The sequence below is a fragment of the Rhopilema esculentum genome, chromosome 8, assembly GCF_057945365.1.
Source record: "Rhopilema esculentum isolate cy_ngs chromosome 8, ASM5794536v1, whole genome shotgun sequence".
Lineage (NCBI taxonomy): Eukaryota > Metazoa > Cnidaria > Scyphozoa > Rhizostomeae > Rhizostomatidae > Rhopilema > Rhopilema esculentum.
Window position 1 is genome coordinate 7,775,171 of NC_142822.1, and position 22,394 is coordinate 7,797,564.

The window sequence follows — 22,394 nt, forward strand, 5'->3', positions numbered from 1 at the left end:
CACCTTGACTCTCGTGTGAGCCATAATTGCTCTTCTTACCCATGCTTCTCCTTTTCACAGTTACCAAGTACCAAGAGCTTCCTTAATTACCAAGCATTTCCAAAAAACACAAATGAGTTAAACATGAAATAGAGCACCTAGTCAGTCGAAAGGAGTTATTCTTTATATTATGTGTCAGTTGAACTGGATAAAAGTGCTAGGAATCGTTGGAAGGAATAATTTCCATCCCAGCTTAGTCAAGGGACTTTTGGGGCTAATTTGAGACAGCGAGTGCGATGCATACACTAGTTCCCATGCGATCCTTTTTTAGTTAGTTAGAATCTTGTAATCATATATGGGTTCTTTAAAATCAATGTTCCGGTTATAAAGCAAACTGGTCAGTCGACATCTTCTGCACAAAAAGGTAACTTACGCTAATCAAAGAAATTTAAGTTGAATTGGTCTAAAAGTTCAATCTCACTTGGACTCCAAAAGTAGTAACGAAGAGACTGTTGTGTGCAAAACGGGGCTGAAAAAACTAACTTGAAAAATATGCTCAATTTTAACAGCATCCTATCTCGATGAATTGACTGAAAAGGCTTCTGTGAATACTACAATCCCAGCTAACAGTCTTGGAACACAAATGTCAGTTTTAAAAACAAAATTCAGCCAACCCCCTTACTATTACCATAGAAAGAAGAAAGAGGTTATGGAGTACGCTTTCAATGTGCCTTGTATGATACTTTTTTATACTTTTAGCGTTGTTCTGGGGGGAAAGGGGATGGAAGTAGTAGTATTCGGGAAAACAAATGAAAAATAGTTAAGCGAAGCGTAAAATGTTAGGTGTTCCAAGTAATTATGGCAGGCATTGTAGTCGCACCAGCGTTGAACACATATGCTAACCATGAACTCAAATATTTTCTTAAGATAGGCCATATGGAACAGATGTCTTGAAAGAAAAAATAAACCAAACGTTTCTCGAAAAAAATTACCATCAGTAATAATGCTTCAATGTTCTGCCAATACTTTTATTAAAAGACACAGTTAGAAAGTGTAATGTATTATCTACCCGACCAATCTAGAAAATGCATAAATTAGGATAACTTTGAGTGTCTTTCAACTGTCTTAGAGTTCATAAAATCTACAAAATACACCCGAAAATGTAAGTACGTTGAAGAACAATTGTTATCAACTGTCTCCCTGGTGAATTATTCCTTTTGAAAAAATTCATTGTGTGTCTTTTGGATCTGCTAACCAAAATCTGATGGATTGATATCCAGGACTCCAAAATACAATTCCTTTTCTTGAAAAGAGATCTCATCAGTGTAAACTATGGCCGAAAAATAGCATCTATAACATTGCTTTCTATTTGCCACAGCAGTGCTGCTAAATCAGTACAATACAAATGACAGCTTTTTAATAAACTTTGGTAAAAAAATTCACATATAATAACTTATATTTACTCTTTAACCTACATTCCAATAAAATTTGTTCGTGATTGTAATTTAGATATATGTAAATGATAGATTTTGAGAGCTGGTCCGAGTTTTAGCCTTAAGCCTGTGAGTACATCATTTCTAGACATCAACAGAAGGGCCTTTCCATCAACCTCCTAAAAGGAAAATGCGGGATTTAATTCATGTTGTAAGGAAACGAATTTCAACAAAAAAATTGGCAGCTAACTTATCTTTCAAAGGCAGAAATTTGTACGAGAAATTGTACAAAGAAGATCCAGTTACGCATAAACAAAGATTCTTTCCTGAAATGCAAAAAGTATTGGCAAGCACATAAAATCAGAAAAATATTAACCTGAGCTACAATAGAGATCAATAAATGTCAGGATCGTTTTAAAAGGCGAGGACAAACAGTGAGAGCCATAAATATGGCATTAAACCCTTAACTGGGAATACTTAAGGAAATATTTCTAGAAAAACGTGATTATTTATAAGGAAAAATGATGAAAAGAAACGTTTTCAGAAACAAATATAAAAAAGTGAACAATAAACAGAAATCAATAAGAAAAACAGTTCCCACAAGAACATACAACGGACACCTCTATACAACGGACACTTCTATACAACGGACACCTCTACACACCTCCTAACAACGGACAGATATTTGTCCAAGTGTTCAAAGAGCTCTTAAAAGAACGTCTATACAACCGAGACCTCTCAACAACGGACAGACATAATTGTCCCAAGAGTTCAAACGGCTCTTTAAGGAACCTCTATACAACGAACACTTTTACACAATGGACAATTACACTGGTAAGAATATTGTCCGTTATATGGAGGCTACACTGTATCGGCCAACTCCATGAAATACTCTCTGGAAGCGGGCTAGCGGGCACAAAATACTTAATACAGCCGATTTGAAAATCATTTTTACGACAGACCTGATCTTCAAATAACTTTGATTCCCCCGGATATCCATGAGATTTGATATAGAAGCAAACATCTGCAACGGACCAATCAGCAACATCCGGGGGTAGCGACTGCAAAACATCTTCTCGCATAAAGGAGTGGACTAATGGAAAGAAGAAAACACAAAATATAGCAAAACGCAAGTTACTTCTGTTTCCGCTGCGTTTTATGACTTATGCATACAAATGACAGAGCCAGCCGTAGGGGTATCCACAAAGAAACCTACTGGAAGGTGGCTTGAGTGCAGACTCTACTGTTTTCAACTGGGCTCCTGTGTTTCCTTTTTCCTACCTCTTTGTTGAATTGAATTAAGTCAAATAATGAATTTTTAATTCAACTCAACGGAAAGGTAGGAAAAAGGAAACAGAGTAGCCGAGTTGAAGACAGGAAAGTCTGCGCGCAAACTAACTGAAAGACGGGAAATCTAAATAAATTAGCTTTTCAACTTTTCAAATTCGTAAGACCTGTTCGAAAAAAATTGACGAAGGAAACGTTTAGCGTCTTGGAGATTTCGGCTTTATAAGATTAAAAAGTCCAGCATCAAAGTGCTTGGAGCTTCGTGTATAAACGGTTTAAAATCCTGGTCTTAAAAATAAAATTTTTCAATCCAGATTATAACTGCAAGCAACTTTATTTTTCCTTTTCAAATTTAACAAATTATGCTCCAACGAATGGTCATCTAATAAAAAAACCTGTCTGATCATCAAATAAAAATACGCTGCACTCATACTTTCAAAGTTTCAGAAACTTTAGTGTCCGGTAGGGAAACTTAAGAAACCTTGTGTAATCAAACCTTTGAGGCCTAATTCGATTTCTTAAAATTTAGTTTCCATTCCCTATAATTTCTTGCCAGAAACAGTCACGTCTCTCTATTAGATCCAGACTCCAGAAAAGTTGTTAACCTGCCTCCAGACAAAAACATTCCAGAAGGCCAACAAAAAACAATAGAAAGTGGGCGTGGCTTGGGTGTGTCATAGGAGCTTTTATTGTTTTTCGTGGACCTTCCTCCGGTCAGTGGCCGTGCGAATGTTTTCCTGACTCTGATTAGATCATTTGTACATGTTCTCACATGAATGCTGAATTGCGACAAAAAGTTGTGGCTCTGACTCATTGGATGCTTCATATAGTGACCGGGGAGACTAAATTAGGTATACCCGGGGTTTCATGCAGAGAAAGTCACTACGAAACTTTTGTGCCAAGAGATCCAAGTACAAGAGCGTTGTAAATATTTTTGCAAAAAATAGGTATACCTACCTTGTTGAGGTATTAATGGGGCATTGATATTTATTCCCATAACGTTTTGCTTCCGTATGACTCCTGGTCCGTTTATGGAATATACTGCAGTCTTTGCCGGACGATGTACTACACCAATACTTCCTTGAGTAGTCTGGAATACAGGGAAGTTATGACGCACTTGTGGTGAGGTAGGAGACTGCAGGGCGATCATTGCTGGCCTTACCGTTACATTGCTTGGACGAATTCGTAACTGATCGTTCTTGGAACGAAATTGCGGCGATTGTAAGGCTGCAAGCAAAAGAAAGCATTTTCTGTATTCATTCGCTTTTGATTACTGTATTATCTTTAAAGAACGCCATAGCTTTCATTAAAAAGTCCAACTTTTGGGTACCGTGTTTATCAGAGTGCGGCGTTCAATACAAAATGAAAAGTTTGTCAAATGAAAAATGACAAGAAAAAGTGCGATGAAAAAAGATAAAAACAGACTTTAAACAATGTTTTCTTTTTGCCAAAAACACATAAACGAGATAGTGTGAAAAATGTTTTGAAGATCATAAAAGATGTTAACGAAATGTCAAGGAATGTCAATGTCACTGCCTCCGTCAGAGCCATCGTCGCAATAACATAAAAATGTTAATAGCTTTGGAATAGTAAGCGTTTTAACTATTCGTTACTTCTTGTTTGGTCTGTTTTCTAATGAAAGCCGCTTTTCAAGATGCGGCGTTTAAAAGAGGGCAGCGTTTATCAGAGGGCGGCGTTTATTACAGGAAAATACGGTATCCGCTCAACCTGTAATACGATACAGCAATTCCCGGTAAAGCAATGAATTCAATATATTCACAATGGGCATGATCTTGACGAGATTTTCTAGGCTCTGCTGTTGAGGTTTGGAAAATATTGTTCCTTTGTAATCATAAATCAAGGAGAAGATCTTAATGAAAGCATACCCCCTTCTCCTTAAGTTGCTTTGCAACAAGGAAAAAGTGCACCGTGTAACTATACTAACTCGATTTAAGCTGCGTTGCCCTTTGTAACGGAACCATAGTCGGTGGACCACCAGTTGTCATGGCAGCAGCGGATGTGACACTTCCAATGCTAACGACAGGTGTATTTAGTGATCCGTCTTCGTCGATTATAAAAACCTGTCCATTTCCATTTTGGGACCGTTTTGCAGTGCACAAGCTACACATCCACTTGCCTAAAAGAGCACAATATAAGTCAAGGTAAAGTTTCTTGACTTTGAGGTCAACGATTTTCCATTCAATGTAATGTTAGCTACGGGACTGGTTTGAGCGAGGTCAGCCTAGCCTGCGTCACAGACCAAATACTTCCGTGACGTTTTTGGTCTGTGACGCAGGCTAGGTTAGCCAAGAGAAACTATGATCCGCAAGAAATCTGGAGCTAACTAAGAACCCTTTTGCTTTGATGAAACCCCGTATGCCGGGGCGAAATATTAGCCTTCACTGATTTACGTGTATTTGTTGTTGTTCATTCTCGTCGCATTGCGGTTTTTCTTATTTGCTACATTCTTTTCGACTTTTCAAAGTTTTTAAAAAAAATCATAATATGCAAAATAATCATAGCATGTGTGATTTCATTGCAAAAAGTTCTTTAAAAGGTTTCTTAAATATAAAATGCTAAAGAGCAACATTTTAGAAACACAACAACAAATAAAATGAAACACAGAATCTAAAAATTCACAAGAAACGCTTCATTCAATTTATCTATGGCAATTAAACAGGAGATGGGTGTCCAATCGTCGAAAAAATCATTTCCATCCCATCTTTGAATAAGATATTTCTAACAATCAGTTAGTGGTTTCTTAACTTTCGAACAATCACGGCTGTTTACAAACCTGTTCAGGGAATGAATCATGCCCGTCTGGAAGACATGCACTAGCCCCCGTTTCAGGGTCATTGCACATGCGCATTATCACTCGAAGCCATGGCGGGAAGTTCAAGAGTTGTGTGGTCCCAGAAAGAACAGCTGTGCGAATACTGTTATTAATGCGCATGTGCTATGACTCTGCAACACTGATTGGTTTAAGACTGTATTGTTTCGAAACAGAGGATTGTAGGTTTCTTCTCCCGAACAAAAACGGTTTTTTATAAAACAAAATGAGTGTACTCCAATTGGGTCTTTGTCTCAGGTCATCATCTTTAACAATGTTACTAATGAATATATGACTTATATAGAACTGATTTTTAATATTTGATTCACCAACTCAACAAAAAGTCATCAACAGTACAACATTTGAGTTGTCTGCAATGAACATTTGTAGTTCCAGTGGTTTTTCCTTCATCTAGGATTCGCAGACATCCATGTAAACTGCTTTTCCTCTGCGATGATACCACAATTCAACAATGCAAAAAGAATTACTTCAACTTTTTAAACAACCATGGCTGCAAAAAATTTCTTTGGGGGAACTTCCGGATGAGAAAAAGTTTTTGAGAAAAGCTTTGGGCAGCCTACCGGGCTCTTTATGGCAAAACAACATGCTTTTCCATATGAATGTTCTACCCAATCAAAATTTTCATAAGAAGGTTTCAAGTGCGTTTTATCCCTTCCCTTGAAGTAATAGCTTATTATGTAATTATGTGGAGATATTTCTATCAAATATCAAAATTTTATTGAAACATAGCACTCAGGTTCGAGAACTCTCTGCAATCCTGAAAACAACTATCTTTCTTTTGCCTGTTACTGAGAGGAATGGTATGAAGAGACTAAAGAATTGTATTAAAAAAACTAAGAAGGTACTAGTAGAAAGAGCATCAGTTTTTTAATTGACTGAGAAGTTTAAAATGATAAGCAAAAAGAGAAAAACTCGCCAGAAAATTGCCATGTACCTGATGGCATTTGATCAAGCTTTGGCGTATGGCAGTTCATGTGGTATCCTTTATCACAGGCATCACAGAAAAGCATTGAATCCTACAAAACAAGCAAAGGAAACTTAAAAAGTGCCAGTGATGCAGGATCTTATATCAATAAAATTTATTACCTTCGTTCAAAACCTTTTGAAGTAAAACTTTTCAACGAGCTCTGCTTCCAAAGGCCGCTTGTTGATGCCGAAAATTAGCCAACTTTCAATCTGCTATTGTTATTATCAACATTATGTGCAAGAGTACCACCCCTTGTTTTTCTGACAGCACTACACCACTGTTCCAAAGATGTGCTCTGATAAATGGAGGTTGAGCTACATATCAAAATGAAAACTTGTCATGTCTGTTTTTCCTATTTCTTTCAAAAAACATGAAAATATTCAGTGCTAAGCCTTTATTTGCTGTTGCTCTTCTAACATCTATCAACATCTTAAAAGTAAAAATAACATATTTATAAAACTATGATAAATCACAGTTACTAAAAATAAAAAATTTGAATACTAAAAACTTCATTCATGATGACCGACTTTTTTCTAACAGCATACAAAGTTAGCAGGATATTTGAAGGTGAATTTTAGAGGACAAAGTGATGTCTGCAAAAAATTGGAATTCAGCCCTCTTAAGAATTCAATCGCCATGAAGTTACTGATGAAATGAAGAATATATAAAAGATACTCACAGGGTCAGTGGTGCCATCGCAAATGGTGCATGCCTTGCAGTCAATGCACTGCCACGAATCATCAGCCCTTATTTGTTCCACAAGTTCAGGTGAATAATTCAGACAAGAAGGGTGTGCTATATATTGGATAGAAAAGCAAATATTTAAAAATAAGTCAATTAAAAGTTTGATAAGAACAACGCTGGCATATTTCTGTCTAATGAAGTGCGGGCCTAGCTACAATGTCTGCCAAATAGACACATAAACTGCCTCTTCAAACAAAGTTAACAATTTTCGGTAGAAAAGATCAACACCACATCGTTTCTCCCCCAAAACAATGTTAGTTGTAATATAACTATCAAACAATAACTATCTAACAGGAATCAATTTGACCATACTGAGCCTCTTAACATTATACAAAACAACAAGGGGGAATAGAAAATGTTCAGAAATTTAGTGTGGTGTACAAAGATTTTTTGCTGTGAAAGTCGCATAGTGACATTAGACTTTTAACTTAAAAAACGTTAGTTTTCCAAAATGCTTCCTGTTCACACTTCCTTGCTTCAAATGGATACGAGGCAACTATGTTGAGAAGATCAGGTTTTTTTCCAGTGAATAGAAGAAGAGTGGACATGTGTTTCAACAGGCCTTCCTTAGCACAAGTGTGGCACTTTGCACTCCTAGACTGAGGTAGGAGTGTGATGGAGTGCTTTTGATGTTTTGCCCAATTTCTACAAAAGTTCAATTACATAGTAGATGGAGCAATAAAAACCTCATTTCTCAAATCATTTCTTCAGTTCTCCCACAACTTTAACAAAATATATATATGTGGTTTTAACTAAAACAAGGTAAGCTTTCAAAAGTTGGAAGAAATATTTATTTTTATCAGAAAGATGTGTCAAGTAGTTGATCATGTCATGTCATCAAGGTAAAATATCTTGATGTCATTAATCATGTCTTTAGAAGTGTTTGAATAAAATTGGGAACTTGTCCCTAGGTGTGATTTAAGTTGAAGGAGGGTCTCTTTGACCGCGATAACCTCTGTTATGCCTTTGGCAAGCGGGCCCAAAGATCGAAGTTTATGGTGAGCACACTTCGTGCTTGGCTGTTGTCAGGTCGTTGAAAAGCTTTTTCAATTCTTCGTCCTCAACATATTCTGCATGGGCTGTCAAAATGTTTTTCACAAGGACTTGTCCTTAACAAAATGTAGTGCAGGTCAGGTTCTCACTCTGCAAATCTCGTGAAAGCTCGAATTCAGCATTGCAGTAGGCCGGGACAAAAGTTATCTCTGCCGAATTCGCTGAAAGCTTCTTATGTCAGCCAGAAATGAAGTATTTGGTACAGGGGGTACACCTGCATCCAGTTCTACAGTTAGGTTTTGCAATTTGGAGGAGTGTAGTGGTCAATTTGAAGTTGTCAATTCGCTCCTGATTAAAGGTCGTCAGATTGGGTCTGTGAGACAAACTTCCTGTTAGTTCCTACAGTCTTTGGTTTTACTTCTTTCGATGTAGTAAGGTCTTCTTCAAGTGATGTAGCTTGCTCTGTTAAATACCAAAAATTTCGGTTTCGAAAAATTTGGGTGGGATTAATTTTCGGTTGACCCGCCTTGTCAAAAATAAAATCCAACCGAAATTGTTGGTACTTAATGTAACATCTTTTATTAGCCATAGCTGTCCCAATTTTTAACAAATTTAACCGAAATTGCATATTTAGAGAAAATTCGTGGTTTTCTATTCAGTAATGTGGTACAAAATTAAAAGTTCTAAAATTATATTTATATGGCGTCACACATAAAAACTCTAATGTCACTACTCGCTTTTTCTAGACGCTTCGGAAGTTTCGAAAAGTTTCGAGACAAAACAAGACAAAGTTTTGAAACTTGACGAAAGAAAATAACTAAATACAGCTCGTGTGTTCAAGGCAACGCCAGGAACAATTTCGTGAGTAAGTTGAAAGCGAAAATAACGCGTGAAGGCAATTAATCCATATAAATCTAGTAATAGGGAAAATGGAAGAATTGTAGTCCATTTTGGAAGGAATAGATAGAAGGTTATTGTCGGGAAACATATCGAGTAGGTTATACCCAAACGTACCAAAATCCGCTGAGTCATGATTTTCGTGCTGCAATACTATTGGTTGACCTAAAACTGGTCACATGAACTCACCTAGTACTGATTAACAAAACAGTTTCCATCAATAGCAAGTTGTCAACAACGGTTGCCGATATCACATGAAACTGCAGGGTTCACACCGAAACCGAAAAATCCCCTACAGACAAAGTCTATTTATCATGACTCAATGCCTTTAATCAAATAAAAATTGAAATAGCAGTTTCTTGAGAATCACAACCATTAAAGGCGCTTGGGCAATCGGCATGCTTAGCGGCAGCTATCTTGAGAAATTGATTGTGTTTTGTATTTTCATGCAGTACGATATTAGGCCGGTTTTTAAAATATTGTCGCAAAGCATGCCGGTTGCGCAAGAGCCTTTAATATTCAATTCAATGATTGTTTTTCAAGCTCAACAACTTCATTGCTTTTCTTCTGCTTCTAATTTTAGAAGCCTGGAATGTAAAAACCTTTAAAGAAAGAAGGTTATTTATGACTTTTGATGATATATAAACTTCTGTAAACTTGAAAACTAACCTTTGTTGCCACAATCTTTGCAAATTAGTAGCTCCTCTGGCTCTCCAAATGGGTTCTTATCAGCATTTTGCTGACAATAATCGCACAACAGATCATCAATGTTGTCATCTATATTCTCTTCATCTTCTGCTCCCTTAAATAAAAAAGTGTAATCTTTTTTCAGTAAGTATAAAGTTCTTCCTGGCATTACTATTTGAAATGCCAATCAAGTTGTTTGAACATGCATAAGCTAAAGTCTTGCAAAGTTTCTTTCTATAACTTTGAGGCACAATTCATATCAAATGCTTTGTCACAAAATGGATCCAAATACCTTGATCCCTTTCTTACTTTAACCAAATTATCTTAAAATAATTAGTCATATTACCCTAAGATGGTGCACCAGCTGAATTTCTGACTTTTGATGGTGTTGTCAAAATATAAGAAACAAAGGCAGCTTGGACCTAACTTCTTAATACAGGTTTTTTTCTCTTTACTGAAGAAAATTATTTCACAGCATTTTGAAAGTTGTCTAACTGAAATTTTAGTTGTGAGTTTGTTCAAATTTTCCCTTTGTTTTGCTATACCATAAAGTAATTTACTCATTTCCTTTGTGGCATTTGAATTGTAACATCAAAACACAGAAACTAACACCTCTACTAAATTGAATGGTTAAGAAACTAACAGGTTTTTATGATAAATCTTGGACTGACTTCAAAGAGTTCAAAGAGCAGATTGGTTTGACTTCACCTTTGTGGTGAGACTAAGGAAGGCTTGAGGTATCTGACAGGCCTACTGTTGTATCACCTGTCTTCCTGTGTCTAGAGCTGTCTCGAAAACACCCAAAAAGTATGACAATCAAAAATTGGGGGTAACTGTTTGGTACTGCATTTCTTGCACACACACAAATTTTGTAATTGGTTATGGGGAAAACTTCGAAAAAGAATTTGATGTTTCAAGAATTTGTGAAATGTGAAATTGTTTGGTGTCCAAAGCGGGAAACAGGCCTAAATTTTGGCTTTGAAACTACCATTTGTTAACTTTTCTTGTGCATTAAAAATAGAGTCAGTGCTAAACTTGTTTAAAACATATTGTTTTTTAGCCCTGGCTCAGATAGGTCTGTTGGAATAAGTCCTGCTTATGATGGTTTTGGTAGAAATCCATTATTCATTAAAAGTACATTCTGTGTGATTGCAAGGCAGCTTGAAACTGGGATGAAAGGAGCAAAGTTATTGTCAGACAATAGCAACAGTGTGTTTGCCGAGAACATACAAGCTGTTAGTTTGACAAATAATGCGAGTAAACAGACACAAAAATATCATTTTGCTAGAAAGTCCAACTGTCCCACTCTTAATGCAGTATGTAGAAAATTTAAGAAAAGAGGACATTTCAAAAGAGTTGTTTGATCTACAAGTCAAAATGAAAGATTTCTACAAATACCAATAGTGAAAATTTATCTTCTCCTGGGATTTTGAAAGTTGAGAATCAAAACATAACCATGCCATACATTAAATGTCAGGTTCTCATCAACGGAAAGCCATTGTTTATGATAATAGACACTGGTGCATCTGTCTCGATACTGAATGAAAAACTCTATTTGTGCCATGGATTTAGGGAAAGGAACAGCAAGAAGGCCTGCAAGGAGTCAAAGCATTAAACCACCAGTTCTTGCATTTATCAATCCAAAAGCTGAGACTTTTGTAACAACAGAGGCATCTGTTGTTGGGCTTGGTGCTGAACTCTCACAGCGCCAAGAAGATGGTACAGTCAAACCAGTTGAATTTGCCTTTAGGACTATTTCCAATTTAGAGCGAAAGTACAGCATTAGAGAGTTTGAAGCTTTAGCATGTATATGGGCTTGTGAAAATGGGTTCAAAATTGGATGGGAAAACCATTTGTACTCTTCAAGGGTCACAAATGATTAGTGACTATGCTCCAGTCATCAGAAGGCAATGGGTGCAAACAGCAGCATTGCGTTCAGCAAGATGGTCAACACAGTTATTACAAGACTACATCAATTTACTGTCCTCAATCTAATGGAGCTGTTGAGAGACATATCAAACTATAAATAACTTGTTGCAAGTTGGAATAAAAGGATGGCTTAGAATGGAGAGAGAATTTGTCAAACATGTTACTATTCGCAGTATACCACACTGCACTACAATGGAGTCACCTTTCAAAATGATGACAGAAAGGTAGATGAGAATAGTTATTGACACTTCAACCTAAAAGTGTACAAAGAAAGGAATTACAGAGTAGAAAGATGATGTTAAGGGGAAAAGAGCACTATGATTTTAAGTCTTTTGTCAAGGCAAACTGATTCCAAAGGGGTGACATTGTTCACATCAAACTTCCATCAAATAAAAAACTACAGAGCAAATATTCAGACCCAATTTGTGTGGAGAAAGTAAGTCTACTGTTACCACTGATGATGGAAAAAAATGGCATGCTAACAGAGTCATGGGTCATTCCATGTCAAATCATCAGACCCATGTAACCCATGGTCTTAGAATTTCTTGATTTTTTCACCACAAAGAGCCACTTTGGAGAAAACACCAAATACAAAATTTCATCCTTATATCTCTTACGGTTGCGATTTTGTAGCCGTTTCAAAAGTGACCCATTTTAGCCAAATATGCCACACCCAGTTTACTAAGCGATGGGCGCGGCTTTCTATCAATAGCTGTAACTTTTCTATAGTTGTCAATATTTACTTGAAAATGATGTCAATTATTGATTTGATACTGTAGATTTTAAATATTGCATCAGAATTTGTCAATTCTCTAAGGTGAAGCAGATAGTCATATGTTAAAGGTTATCACTTCTTTTGAAAATATTCCCAACCGATGTATATAAATATTGAAAAAAAGTCCTGTAGCTGGAATCATAGCATTAGAAGCTTGCTATATTCTGAAAGTGTATTCTTTGGGCTATCAGAAAATGTTTAAGATTACAATTGCAATTGAAGTATTTTGAGTTAATTGCACCTTACAAAATGGGTATAATTTTGCAAGAATTGTGAGCAAAAAAAATTTGTATTTAAGGTAATATTGCATGAAATAAAAATAGCTGCTAAAACATTGAATCAATCACGATTTCACATTCAGAGACAACAAAGAATAATTAAAAATGATTCCTAGCCATGGACAAGCTGAGATACTGCTTTATTGTCACTGTAGCTGAAGCTCTAAGTTTGACCTGTAATTGTTTTGGATGAATCAGTTTTACAAAGCATGTAAATGTGATACCCAGCATATGTATGATCTGCTTGATCATGTAAAGTTCTGAGTGGGTTCAGGTGGGTGCATGAAGTTCATTTGAAAGTTCCCTTCATCTTCATTAATGTCATAGAAACCCACCCATCATTGTCATATAGGCAAGCAACATACTTTATCGTTCGAGTCCAAATGCCATTCTCTCCCTTCTTAGAAAGAAAAGCAAAGTTTCCTGCAAAGTTTCTGTCATCAGAAAATTACTTGAAAGCAATCTTTTCATCTTAAAGTAGATAAAACTGGGGTGTAGCATACAATTTTGCTTGTTCCAATGGGCTGACTGAATTTCATCTTAAGTGAAAAATTCATAGTTTTCGGCAAAGTCAGCCAAAAAACAAGAATCATCTCCATTTCTTCCTTTCACTTAAGGTATTTTGACTGCCATTGTGTAAGAAAAGAATGAGAGGTCAAAGCAACAATACACTTTACCAGCAGCTCAACAAAATGAGCAATACTCAAGAACCTTGTTACTATTTTTGATCTTCTAGTGTTATCACCTTGCTGAAATAAAACACATCACTATCGCCATCATGTAAACACTGATCAAGAAACCTTTTAAGTACAGATATCCCTGAACAATTGCCACATCTGTGCGCTATACATTGCTTACTGTCCTTGCAGCAGACAGTCATGTCTATCATATCTCTGTATGTTTTGTTAATGGCAACTGGAAGTGATGAATTTTGATATGAAGTACAACCACAAACAGAATTGTTTCTAATCAGTTTCCTAATCAGTTTCCACTTAAAGATGAAAAGATTGCTTTCAAGTAATTTTCTGATGACAGAGACTTTGCAGGAAACTTTGCTTTTCTTTCTAAGAAGGGAGAGAATGGCATTGGGTTTACATTATGGTGATAGTGATGTTTTATTTCAGCAAGGTGATAACACTAGAAGATCAAAAATAGTAACAAGGTACTTGAGTATTGCTCATTTTGTTGAGCTGCTGGTAAAGTGTATTGTTGCTTTGACCTCTCATTCTTTTCTTACACAATGGCAGTCAAAATACCTTAAGTGAAAGGAAGAAATGGAGATGATTCTTGTTTTTTGGCTGACTTTGCCGAAAACTATGAATTTTTCACTTAAGATGAAATTCAGTCAGCCCATTGGAACAAGCAAAATTGTATGCTACACCCCAGTTTTATCTACTTTAAGATGAAAAGATTGCTTTCAAGTAATTTTCTGATGACAGAAACTTTGCAGGAAACTTTGCTTTTCTTTCTAAGAAGGGAGAGAATGGCATTTGGACTCGAACGATAAAGTATGTTGCTTGCCTATATGACAATGATGGGTGGGTTTCTATGACATTAATGAAGATGAAGGGAACTTTCAAATGAACTTCATGCACCCACCTGAACCCACTCAGAACTTTACATGATCAAGCAGATCATACATATGCTGGGTATCACATTTACATGCTTTGTAAAACTGATTCATCCAAAACAATTACAGGTCAAACTTAGAGCTTCAGCTACAGTGACTATAAAGCAGTATCTCAGCTTGTCCATGGCTAGGAATCATTTTTAATTATTCTTTGTTGTCTCTGAATGTGAAATCGTGATTGATTCAATGTTTTAGCAGCTATTTTTATTTCATGCAATATTACCTTAAATACAAATTTTTTTTGCTCACAATTCTTGCAAAATTATACCCATTTTGTAAGGTGCAATTAACTCAAAATACTTCAATTGCAATTGTAATCTTAAACATTTTCTGATAGCCCAAAGAATACACTTTCAGAATATAGCAAGCTTCTAATGCTATGATTCCAGCTACAGGACTTTTTTTCAATATTTATATACATCGGTTGGGAATATTTTCAAAAGAAGTGATAACCTTTAACATATGACTATCTGCTTCACCTTAGAGAATTGACAAATTCTGATGCAATATTTAAAATCTACAGTATCAAATCAATAATTGACATCATTTTCAAGTAAATATTGACAACTATAGAAAAGTTACAGCTATTGATAGAAAGCCGCGCCCATCGCTTAGTAAACTGGGTGTGGCATATTTGGCTAAAATGGGTCACTTTTGAAACGGCTACAAAATCGCAACCGTAAGAGATATAAGGATGAAATTTTGTATTTGGTGTTTTCTCCAAAGTGGCTCTTTGTGGTGAAAAAATCAAAAAATTCTAAGACCATGGGTTACAAATCTTAAAAATATCTGATGATTTGATATGGAATGACCCTCATGCCATATTTTAGAAAAAGGCACAGTCAAAAGGATGAATCAATATCCTGGTTTTCGGATGACAGATTACAAGAAGATAAGGACATTGCAAGTGAAGACACAGTAGAACTATACGAAAGAGAACATGATTCACAAAATTGGACCCCCTTAAGAAAATTTCTTGTGGCCATGCCCTTCAGTCTCCCGGAGAACAAAGGAAACACCTTTTTTAGGAAAAACTCTTGAAAAATTTTTTAAGGATTTTTAAAAGAATGTGCAAAAGCATTTTAGATGAATCAAGGGCATGTGGACATATCTCTGCGATAAACTTACAGGCATTGATTCAATGTAAGTAGCTGAAATACATGCCTTTTTAAAAGGAACCTACATGTAGAAGGCCAAAATATTCATAGAACTTTTACTACTAAAAACGAAATCCCTAATGAACTGTTCGATTTGAAAATTTGCAGCAGCAATAACTAAAAAGCCAGTTCTGTTCATTTGCAGCCTATTAACATGCATAGATTGTTTGCTATTCGTGTGTCAAGTGCTTCATTGAGTAGTTTCTGCATATGCTGTCTCGCCCCTCTCTCTATTTAGTGGAAAGGCTTATTGTAGTCAAAACAAATTAAGAAACTATTAAGGAACTTTTGGTACTACAATTCGATGATTTGAGGTCTTCAAATAAGGAACTTTTGGAACAAGGCCTAGAGGTAAGTTCCTTATAAAAAAAGCGTGTAGTACAGTGGCGGACACTTGGGGGGCCAAAGGGGGGCGATGGGGTGACTGCCCCCCAATACTTTAGAGGACAATGGTCTTTTGTTCTAAAACAATGGGAAATGTGACGTCATCTTATTAAAACAATAGGCTTGCCCCCCCCCCCAATATTTGATCAAGTGTCCGCCCCTGGTGTAGTAGCTTTTTGCATTTCAAATATAGCTTGCTAGTTTATTACAGGCCACATCAGTGCAAGGGCCCTGGACCTTTTGTCCCTCCTAACCCCCCCTCAACGCCCCTGATCAAAGCTGTTCAAATTTTAGTAACTTAACTTGTTTCAGGAATTATTGATTGTGACTATTTCTGCTGCCCATTCTATCATATTAATTTAAAATGTCACAAATTCATGCAAAAATTAGATAACATAACAAACTTTAGTTTGATGACAATATTTGCTTGTGGCATCAGCTTACATCAATTTGAAGGGCATGGTAAGCAAAATTTTTCCCAGGCGTGTACCCCTTGGTCTCCCTTCTCTCCATTTAGCAAAATCAAGGTCTTGCAAAAATGCTAAAATTAGGCACCGATTTGCACCGCCACCACATCTTATCTTTCTCCTTCCTTTTACGTTTCACAACAATGCGAGTCTTCTTCCTTCAGTCACTTCACGTTTCCAAAAAAACTATAGTTCCCAACCCTCCCCATTAGTTTCGTTCGATTGTACACGAGACGAGAGGACTCGTAAACATTAGGCCGAACATCGGAGCCCCAGCAGTAGCGCTGCAAGCTTCACAATGCTCGTAACCCTTAGTGATTTAATAATTGTAGCCAAATTGATCAAAATGAATTATTAATATTGGCCAATTATTTATAAATCCCTCAAGAAGTAACCCATAGATTGAAAAAATGTTGAAAGAAAGGGTTCCAAACCAAATAAACGGAAATGCATTACTTCAACTCTTTCCTAGTTCCTACAACTAACTTGAGACAGTTCAGGCTCTTTGTCATCATTTTTCAATCTAGGGAAGAATCCAATTTATCTTGCAATATCAATGGGTCATCCTCTTCCCTCAAAAATCTTGATGAAAAAAAGACTGATTAGGCACAACAATGTGGATAATACACTAACCTCAAGTGGGTCGGCGGGCTGCGTTTGTCCAAGTTTATAGCATCCATTAACAGCCCTGACAAATCTACCCTCTTCAATTCCATCTCTCAATGCAGACTTTAGTCGAACCCTCAAACTAAGAATGGAGCAAGACGTTGGCCAGTGAGTGGAAACGTATCGTTCAATGGCATTCAAACTGACACCCAACCCATGCGGGTCGAGGTCAATGATTGCCTTGGTTATTTTCTTCACGTTCCTGTGATACCTCGCGTGTGCCTTGGCCGCTCCAGCCTTCTCATCGGCCACAATTCGATATGAAACAGCACCTTTGAAAGGCCTGCGAGCGACAATTCCTTTATCACACAAAATATCCAGCCACTTTTCCGTCTCTTTCGGGTCTACGCCGTGGTTGCGTTGCATAGTTTTGCAAATGCGATCCACATCGGGTCTGGCTTTCCGAGAGCGGACCAAAGCGATTGTTTCCATAATCAGTTTGCATTTTTCATCCATACTGCCAAAGGAAAATCTCGCTTATAAAGAATTTATAGAAACTGAAAACTTCGATGAAATACAGACTACCCTACTAAATACCGGGATCGAGTACACACAAATTTGCATAGTCTTTCCTTTTGCCGCAAACGCATAATATGCAGACAGCTCGACTACATAATCGGGGGTACACCCACTAGTTCAGAGTTTCGGCTGATGCCATTGAAAATATTACGGAGATACAAAATGACAAAATATTTTTTCATTACGTTGAACTTAATCTTATTTCTTTACTACAGAAATTTCCCGGCAAGATTTTATTTAACAATTTTGAGCGTCAGGCATAAAAATTGCCGTTATGCTTCATATATCCCCCGTCTTCCAAACGACCAGTCTTTACAGACGAACAATTGAGACGCTCAGCGAGGGGAGAAAAGCGCTACTCTCTGCGCTTTACTAAACACGTGAAAACTGCCTTTTGATAAAATATTTCATCGCCTGAACTCAGAGAAAACTCTATGCGAAGTTGATCCATCGATTCTGTTTCCCTATTTATGTAAAAGGGCTGGGAAAGTTGCAAATATTGGTCTTGTTTACAAGCGAACCAGTGACACCCCTGTCGAGACGGTTAACGCTTCGCAACGTCACTTCCTTTTGCAAAAACTTTCAAGTGAGACGGGAGCCTATTCGCGTTTGGTTTTCTTACTATCTCTCTCGCCGCTAAAACTTGGAAGCGAGCCTTGTGCAGGTTATTTTCTACCGCAAATATTGCTTTCAGCTGGTCGCCATGTTTTGAGAGCCAAGAAGGCTTCAAAAGAAGCGACTGTAAAGAGCGCTTGCTAGCGATAGGCGCAAAAACCAATGTTCTTTCTGTGGCTGACATGAACTTTGTGACAGTTTCTTGAACAAAACAGATGAAATTTGAAAACTGCAAGGCCTAAGTAGTGGCAAATGCCGAGTCAAGTGCTCACCGAACACCTACACCGACAGACCTAAATGATTAAATGAGACTTATTTTAGGGGTGTTATCGATATTCATTCTCCTGTTGTTGCTAATAAAATAGAAATTCTCTTGCGGCGTGCTTCAAGCGAAACTCGCTTAGCGAAATGCCTCTCCTTTTGCCTCGCCAGTCAAATACAATCGGTTTATAATCTATGGATTTAGGAGAATCCAACGCTCCAAATTATTGATCCACTGCTACCGGATCATAGATGCGTTAGAAATTATAGGTTTCCCGGATTGCAATCAGTGATCGATCCTCTTAAGGCTTCATTGTCTCATCACTTAGCAATTCCAAATCCGGGTTGGTGGTATTAGTAAAAGACATGCAATTTTGTGGCTCTGGAACCCAGGGTAACAGCGCTGGACATTTTGATTGGGGAAAATGGCTTATCTTAGCTAACTGTCAAAGCTAGGAATCTAGAAAGTTCACTTCAAAACCATTTGTCAGATAACGCCCAAGCTTGATAAGAAAGCCCTTTAGGTGTGCGTCATTTTGAAAAGACGTCTTCAGTTGAAACATCCGACTTTCAGCCTTAGAAAACTGTTTTATAAAAACGAACAAAAAGGACATTTCCCTCGGAAATTTGTTGCCGTGCATGTAGACTACAGTTTTTTAACCCTGCGAGTTGAAATTAATGATTTATTGAAAATATGACTAAAATATAGCTTTCTATGTTACTTGTTAAGAGCTAGTTTATTTTCTAGAATACCGGCAATGAGGTATGTCGTTAGATATCACAATTGTAAACACTGGAAGGTTTGGCTGAACAGAACATAAACTAGCATACCACTGCAGATATTGATAGAGAGGCTCATAAGAGTAATCACGCAAGGTTATCGATCTCCTGCATACTCTCTTATGGCTAGCTAGCTACGGGTACTTCCCTAACATTAGGGACTTTTAGCCCTTCGTTTGGACTAGCAAAAAGTATTCTGGAATTTGTTAAAATGGAAAATATTTTCTTGGTGCAATATGCTGAAAATCTTAGATTAACAAATTTGACGGTTGCAGACTAGACTCTAGACTAGATTAGACTAGACTAGACTCTAGACTAGACTAGACTCTAGGGTAAGTCAGTCTGGCAACTTTGGTGGGGATAATCCTTGAGATACCCTATAGTTGCCAACCTTCCATGTGCAATAGAATATTGTGGCGGGGCAAAACAAGAAACGTCCAGATCACCGTGTAAAATAATTTCTGATTTTATAGCTGATGATGTCCCCGCCAACCAAATGCCAGCGATTGAAGTTTCGCAACCAATCGAATGAACGAATTCTTTTAATATCAAAAAACCGTTGAATTGTGCAGGTAGAGAGTGACGAATGGACAACAAGTTGTTCTTGAATTTTCGATGTGTCTGGCAAAATTTTTTCGCTTTTTCTAGGCATTGAGTTTTAGAAAAACGGATAACTACATATCAAAAACCAAAGATTTTCTGTAACCGGTGAAAATTTGCTTCGGGTATCTTGATGGGCATTGGTAAGAAGAAAAATCGAAAGCAAAAAGGCAACAGGAAAGAAAAAACCGGAAGAAATCAGAAAACAGGAAAATGTGCGAGAAGGGCGATGAACGACAGAAAATTATAAAGGTTATTTGTTGTCAACCTTTGAAACAGGGATGATGCCAACTGGTCTGGTATTGTTTGGGAGACAGATAAAAAATTTTAATGAGTGATACAGCCCCCGTCTTGGAGTCATAGAGCGTGCGCATGGAACTTTATGGTTACTACATATACAAAATTGTGTTTCTGCTGCGGATGTGTGGCAGCCCTTCTGTGAGGAACCGAAAGGCGAAGTTCAAATGCTGACTGAGATTCTGTAATTGAACAGAACGAAAAGAAATTTAACAGCGGTTGAATTCGACAAAAGAGTAGCGAAAAGTCTATTCTAATGCAATTTTCATCATGGTGACGAAAACTGAACTCTCTGATAATCAATTTCTCGTGGATTATCTTAACAAAGACACTTTCACAGTGGCCCCTTTCGGCGTTCAATCTTACACCCCCCCCCCCGGGCAGGCGCAAAAGCCCGGTATACCTCTAAATATATATTTACTTATGCCTTACCCAAGTTAACACAGACACATAGGGTTTATGAGATTTTCTCCGCACTTCAGCTGTAGCTGCTTTACAAACGGCTTTCATCTAAATACAAAATACATCATATGATATCTAAACCTAATCAAAATGTAATTACAATAAACAATTTTAGCTAAAAATCTATTTACATGAAGAATGATAATACAAAAAACGTACAAAAGATCTAGAATGCTGCATAATGCTGATTTTAAAGATGGCAAGGTAGATGCTCGCTTTAATTCGAATTGTAGGCTGTTCAAAAATACCGCTCCCCTAGAAGAGAAACTTTTTGCCCGTTTGAGGACATTTACTTCGGCAATATCAGTAGCAGTTCGTCTTAGATTATAATAAGGGATCAGTTGAGTTTGTGACAAACAAATCAGAGAGATATTGTGGGGCAAGCCTATTTACTGATTTAAAGACCATAACTTGTGTTTCGCTCCGAATTAAGCTCTTCGATTGTTTTCCAATCCAGGGTTTCAACAAGAGGTTTACTAGGAGCATGCCACTGATAATTCTGGCTGCTCTATTTTGAAGTTTCTGTAATTGCTGGAATTTATTTAATACACACACAACCCAAAGTGACCAACAAGTGTCGATCAATGATGCTAGTATAAATGTTTTTAGTGCCTCATCTTATATTTTTTTTTACTTCTTTTCTTTTCCTCTGCTATTCGTATATATTGAATCTCTTGTTATTCACTGTTTCACAGAGTTTAACGAATCACTGTCTCCACACAGATCGGCCCTCCACCTTTGCCTTTCATTTGTCAAGCACATCACCACATTTCAGCGCACTTTTATAGTGTCGTTATAACTAAGTTTTAGACAACCAACAGGACCTGTTCCTTCACCTGATTCACCATACAATAAGAAATTCAGTGGACGATCATTTTCCATTCTGAAAACATGGCCTAGCCAGCGTAATCGACTTTTTTACTAAAGGCCGGGTTACACGATCACTTTTTACCATCACTTTTTTCGATATTGGACCAACATGCTGAAAAGTGATCGTGTAACATACTAAAATTGTCCATTTTCGCTGCAGAATTTAATGCGCTTATTTGCTGTTAATCCTCTATCATTGGAAATTTTACTCTGAACGAAAGCAGAGTAAAATCGAGTTCATCACTTTTTTTCAAAGGCGCCGACAAATTCTTACGTCACATGATGTTTTGATGAGAAGGGAACGGCCTAGAGTTTCGAGAAAAGAAGAAAAAGACGCGAATTGTGCTCAGAAGCATAATTATTAGGAGAAAACGAAAATGAATAATGATTTGGAGTAAATCGAGGAGGAGCCAATTACAGAAAAATAAATGCAGTTTAATAAAATACGTTATTGACAATTTTAATGGACAATTTTAGTATGTTACACGATCACTTTTCAGCATGTTGGTCCAATATCGAAAAAAGTGATGGTAAAAAGTGATCGTGTAACCCGGCCTTAACAACATTTCCATTTGCGAGAACTTCTTCTTTGCTGATGTAATGGTGCCATTTCATCTTTAGTATTCTCTTCAAATGACGCTGTTTAACTGTACAGAGTTGTCTCACTTGTTGGTCGTGTTCTTTCTGGGGAGAATTCTTCAACATTTGAAACTTTAAGGATTGGTAAAATGCAATTGTGTGCAATTGAAGAATTGAACAAAATGAACTTACGAACGGCCAATACCATCCAAAAGTAGTATTACGAGAAAAGTGATCGTTTTTGAGAAATTGACAGAACGGAAGGCAAGAAAGTCATACTTGAATGC

At 37.1% G+C, this 22,394-nt stretch overlaps 1 protein-coding gene across 3 annotated transcripts; it reads right to left on the reverse strand.

Annotated features, from left to right (window-relative positions):
* Positions 1-1,417: 1,417 nt before the first annotated feature.
* Positions 1,418-19,396, reverse strand: LOC135695150 (histone acetyltransferase KAT6A). 3 transcript variants are annotated; one of them, XM_065214135.2, is made up of 8 exons: positions 17,092-19,396; positions 9,821-9,953; positions 7,197-7,312; positions 6,467-6,566; positions 4,645-4,836; positions 3,657-3,926; positions 2,375-2,505; positions 1,418-1,591 (listed from the first exon to the last, which is right to left on the reverse strand). In XM_065214135.2, the coding sequence occupies exons 1-8, from the start codon at positions 17,578-17,580 to the stop codon at positions 1,451-1,453; spliced, it is 1,572 nt and encodes a 523-aa protein (XP_065070207.1). In that variant the 5' UTR covers positions 17,581-19,396; the 3' UTR covers positions 1,418-1,450. The 3 variants fall into 3 exon arrangements, with proteins under 3 accessions (XP_065070207.1, XP_065070209.1, XP_088965796.1); XM_065214137.2 differs by having other exon boundaries at positions 6,485-6,566; positions 17,092-19,386; XM_089109670.1 differs by lacking the exon at positions 17,092-19,396 and adding an exon at positions 16,436-17,066.
* Positions 19,397-22,394: the final 2,998 nt, after the last annotated feature.